At 37.5% G+C, this 5,536-nt stretch overlaps 1 protein-coding gene across 1 annotated transcript in view; it reads right to left on the bottom strand.

Annotated features, from left to right (window-relative positions):
- dlgap4b (discs, large (Drosophila) homolog-associated protein 4b) overlaps nucleotides 1-5,536 on the bottom strand; it is a 106,207-nt gene that overhangs the window by 28,777 nt on the left and 71,894 nt on the right. Inside the window, exons 3-4 of the mRNA XM_016489245.1 lie at nucleotides 3,320-3,788; nucleotides 1,032-1,828 (exon numbers count right to left, since the gene is read on the bottom strand). Coding sequence (XP_016344731.1) covers nucleotides 1,032-1,828; nucleotides 3,320-3,719 — 1,197 coding nt within the window. The 5' untranslated portion in view covers nucleotides 3,720-3,788. The remainder of the gene's footprint in view (nucleotides 1-1,031; nucleotides 1,829-3,319; nucleotides 3,789-5,536) is intronic.

Below are 5,536 nucleotides of genomic sequence, written 5' to 3'. Positions count from 1 at the left end.
TCATTATACAAATTTGTGTCCTCATAAACCACATAAACATGCACACACACACACACACACACACACACACACACACACGCACATAATGCTACAGAATTACAAATTGCAACAAATTAGGAGTGCTGTATATTTTTTATTTTTACTCAACCAGCACTTCGCAACGATACAACCTTGTGAAAAATATTCTGTAGCTTTTAAGTTGCTAAATAATTTTACTGATAAAATCGTCACAGTAGTGCTAACATGTTTCTGTGCGTGTGTATCCGTGTGTGCGAGTGTGTGTCTGTACTGTGAGTGCGTTTGTAAGGGACAGAGAGCAGGAGAAATAGAGTATGTGCTTTCTGTACATAATAAAACGTAGTTTGGTGGCAAAAACATGGAAGAAATGTGTCGTTTTTATTGCATTGTTTGCTATATTTATTTGCTTGGTCAGTGTCATTATGGATTTTACCATTTTAGGCTGTAAGGACTTTTGAAATAACGGAAATCATTTGGCGAAGTGATATGGACATGTAATGCGGTCAAGACCTGCCTGGAACTACTTTAACCGTGCGTTTCCCTGAAAATAATTGCACACCTTAGAACGTTCGTCAGCCAATCAGATTCAAGCATTCAACAGGGCCATTATATAAATAAGCATAATGTGACTTGACTGGAGTACTGAATTGCAGAGCTGGTGCAAACATATCCACACTGCTATGATCAGATGCTTTCTTAACTGCTGTTTTCTCACCGCTGTCATTTCTGTTGTGTTTATTTTGTTATTGAGAGGAAAGAGTGCAGCACACTTTTACATATTTATCTAAAGCTGTGGGTGCTTATGAGTGAACTTATGTTTACTCATGAGCTAAGAACGAAAAATAACTTTGCTGTGAGTATATGAGGGCCTTAAGTGTTTGCTTTAAAACTGCAGTATACCTTAGGCTGAACACACCTGATCTAAAGACACTCTATCACCCCCTTGCCTACTGAGGTTTGCTTCCACCACAGTAATACAATACACAATAACCGTGTGTTATCCATGCACTCACCCTCCCGTGCACCTGCAGGAAGTGGCAGCCCATATCCTGCTGGACAGATTTGGACTTCAGCAGGGTGCGATCCAGTGTGGCCGAGCCCTTCTGGCACACCTGTCTGGTGGGTCCTAACGTAAGCGTGGACCAGGGTCCCCCTTTACCAAAGTTCCCGTCAAACATCGGCTCTCGGCCTCCTCCGACCCCCCCACCACCTCCACTGCCGCCACCAGGTCCCGGGAGTGCAGGGAGCCCCTGGTGCTTCAGGTCACTGTTACTCTTTGAGGATTTCAGCATGTGCTCGCTCATGGTGCTGTAGCCCTGCATGAAGTACCTGGATGCCACCTGTCCACCCGGCCCCGGTCCGGATCCCACCCCTTGCCGACCCAAAGTCATCATGGCCTTTGGGTTCCTATAGTTACTTATATCACTGTCCAAATCATCAGAACTCCAGTATCCAGACATATTGGATCGAGGCCTCCGTTTGGCCGTTCCTTCGCTCTTTGCCCGGTCTTTGCTTTTGCTCCGATGGTGTTTGTCATCGCTGCTCGACGATCTGCTGTTGCGGCCGTTCATGTTTCCCTTAATGGCGGAGTTTTCCAGCGACTGGGATTTAGCGAACAGTTTCTGGACGGAATGAACTAAGTAGCGTATTTTTCCCGGACTGTCCGTGCGCTGCTGTTGCTGCTGTTTGGTCGTCGTCACCGCGGTGCTGCGATGGAACTGTAACGTGCTGAAGCCATCCTGTTGCCCTGGCAACTGTTTCTCGAACTGGTCCAGGAGGTTGGGTGGCAACCGGTTCATCTTCCCTGCCCCTAAATGCCAAAAGTACAGGAAGGTAAATCAGGATAAACTCAAAATTCATAAAGCAACATGTGATAATTCAGTGTGAAAACCCTGCATCCTATTCACAGAAATTTTAGTCAACTTAACCAGGTGCTAATTAGCTTTTGAAAATGAATTTAGCAGTAAAATGTTATGCAAATACAAAACTGTATTCTGTCATTATTATTTCAAAGAAAATGCAAATGATTTATGTTGTATTTTAAGAAACATTTAATAACAAGATATACATTCTGAAGGTCAGCTGACTCCTTTGTCTTTTATTTCTCACACATCTCTGAGGTTTACAGGCCTTGCATCCATTGCTCTGTTTGCTTCACCACTAACTGCACCTTGAAAATTGTGATCAGCACTAATTTTAACTTTTTAGTTATGGGTTAATTCACTTAAAATATATTAACGCTTTTAATTTTTGTCATATTTAATTAGTCACATTAGGACTTTTAGACATACTTAAAAAAAACACAAAAAGTGACTAAAACAAGCAAACACTTAATTTCTACAGGTAAGTTTCAGAAAAAAAGAGTTTATTAAAAGACAGGAGACAACAACAACTGCCATACCAGTACACCAGAACCAACATATGAAGAAGATGTGGCACGCCAGGTTTGATGTCACTGATAAATCAAGTAAAAAATATTACAAGGTGCCAAGTTTGAATGTTATAAATTATATTGGACAATGAACTTAAATTTTAGTCAATTTTATATGATTTGTATATGTGCATGAGTCATATGGAGGACTGTTATAATACTTTTATGGTTCAACAGCCTCCAGAGCAGCATAGACATTATATAATCATCTTATGTGTTCCATGAAAAAAAAAAGAAATTAATTGTTTTATTCAGCAAGGATGCATTAAATTGATCAAAAGTTACAGTAAATATATTGATGTTACAAATGATTTCTATTTCAAATAAATGCAGTTCTTTTGAACTTTCTATTTATCTGTGATAAATAAATAAAATAATAAAATGTATCACTGTTTCCACAAAAATATTGTGCAGCACAACTGTGTTCAATATTGATAATAATCAGAAATGTTTCTTGAGCAGCAAATCAGCATATTAGAATGATTTCTGAAGATCATGTGACACTGAAGACTGGAGTAATGATGCTGAAAATACAGCTGCGCATCACAGAAATAAATTACAGTTTACTATATATTCACATAGAAAACAATTATTTTAAATTGTAATAATATTTCACAATATTACTGTTTTTACCAGTTTTTTTTATCATATAAACAGAAGAGACTTCTTTCAAAAACATTAAAACATCTTACCAACCCCAAACAAAGTTTTTTTTGTTGTTGTTTGTTTTAAACATAAACCTCATTAAATTCATGCTTAAAAGTAAGACGTCTTATTTATTTATGCAATTTTGCATTTATTTTTATGATGTTTAGCTGCATATAGCTAACTTTTTATAAAAGTTTCTCAAGACAGCCCTACAGTTCTTACCCGATATAGTTGCGGATCCGCTGGTGATCATGGCGGTCCGTCCCACTCCGAGACCCATTCCCATGGACATAGATGTCCCCAGCGTCCCGGAGCTGATTTCCCCGATGCTGTCGGCTGTGTGACCGAAGTCGCCCTGATCGAAGTGCGAGTTGTAGTGGATCCGGGGGAAGGTGCTGCTGGAGGACAGCTGGTTGTTGAGGGGCATCAGGCAGTCGGGCGACGGGGAGAAGTGGTGAGGGTCCAGGGTTCCGTAATGCTCCATGGCTGCTGGGAGGAGAAACGGGGCATGAGACAGGGTGGAGGAGGCAGACGGGGGGTACAGAGGGTCCTGGCGACTGGGAGAACGGGGCGGCTCGCAGTCGGACAGGGGGCGGGTGCGCTGGGGGGTGTAGCCTTTCATGGCAGAACGGGGCGATGCCCCCCCCACCCTAGATCAGGAGCATGAGCCCACCGGGGAGAAACAGAAACCCTGGAGAAAAACAGAAAGAGAAAGAATTAGATATGCAATGCAAAAAATTATTCATCAAGCTAAGTTTATTGGAGTATGTTTTAGAAGAAAATACTATGGAAGTTTTTTTTCTGCAAGGTAACTGCAACAACCTTTTATCTAACAGTTCTGACTTTTTTGCTTGCAATTGTGAATTATTATCTTGCAATTCTGAATTTTTTCCCTTGCAATACTGACCTTTTTTTTCTCTCAGAATTGTGAGGAAAAAAGTCAGAACTGTGAGACAAATAGTCACAATTATCTTTTTTTTTTTTAAAGACGGAAACAAGCTTCCATAAAATTTCATCGCTTCTACTTCAAATATTTTGAGTTTAATTCAGTGTGTTACTTCCCATAAGTTATATGTAATTATTTGTGAAATTTACTAGCAATTTCTGAGTGAAAATGGTTTCAAAGTAAATCCTACATGACACTGCAAAAACAATTTTCTTATTTATTTTTTTGTCTTGTAGAACAAATATCTAACATTATTAAATCAAGATACTAAGATTTACTTGAGAAGCAAAATTTTATTTTGATACATCTTTCAGAAGACAAGAAAAAAACCCCAGCCAAAATGAACTTGATTTCCCTTTGAATTAAGTTTGTTTTCCTATCCCGCTGGCAGATATTTTTTTTCTTCGTATTTTAAGCTCAAACTCACTTAATTTTGATGCAGTTTTCAGAAAAAAAGACTTATCTTATGTGAATTTTTCTGCTCAAGTAAATGTTGTAAATGTGATAAGATGTTAAGTCTTGTTTTCTGAAATATTTATATCATTTTGCTTCTTATGTAAATGTATCTTGACTTAAGATTGTTTAGATATTTGTACTGGAAATCAAGACAAAATTTTTGTTGCATTTTTGTTTCAGTGTAGAAACATAAAAACTAGGTCTTTGCATTTATTTTGAATAATTTGTGGTTACTGAGTGAACACGCACTGCTCCGGTTGTGTGTTCACGGTGTGTGTGTGTTCACTACTCACTGCTGTGTGTGTGCACTTGGATGGGATAAATGCAGAGCACAAATTCTGAGTATGGGACACCAGACTTGGCCACACATCATGTCACTTTTTCACTTTTTCAATCATTCATTAGCACTAGTAATAGTAATGCTGCACAAATATTACTCATCTTGTTTTCAAGTCATGAAAATTCGCACACAGAATGACATGCATGATTAATGGAAAGCTGCACAGTTCTTTACATGACAGAAGCAATGGTCTACTCGACAAGCAAAAATGTAAATAAATAACAATATATAAATAAATAAAATAAGTGTAAATTAAGTTGAGTATACAACAAATACAATCATTATGTTTATTCACAACTGTACATTCAAAAAGTGTATTAAATTATATTCTATTATTATTAGATAAATTATTAGTATTTATTGTTTTACTTTAATAATGTTGCATTTTCTAATTATGAAATTAGAGGAAAAACATCTGAGAAGCAGTAGGCTTCAGCAAACATTTCCATTTGCTCTTAATTTAATCTCATTGCTCTCTCAAAAAACAACTGAGATAAACATTGATTTGTCATTTTTCTTACATTTTTGTCCTTATGTTTCAGTAAAAATATCTAAACAAGAAGTTATTCAAAAAGCAAAACTGCTTTAGATGATAAGACTTATTTTAAGAGAAAATACATTGAATAAAGTTAATTTTTCTAATCAGATTTTTTTGTTTTGTTTTAAATATAAACCTTACAAAATTTTAGATTTATGC

The sequence above is a fragment of the Sinocyclocheilus anshuiensis genome, unplaced genomic scaffold (assembly GCF_001515605.1).
Source record: "Sinocyclocheilus anshuiensis isolate Anshui unplaced genomic scaffold, SAMN03320099.WGS_v1.1 scaffold1753, whole genome shotgun sequence".
Lineage (NCBI taxonomy): Eukaryota > Metazoa > Chordata > Actinopteri > Cypriniformes > Cyprinidae > Sinocyclocheilus > Sinocyclocheilus anshuiensis.
This window is presented reverse-complemented; position numbering and strand designations above follow the sequence as displayed.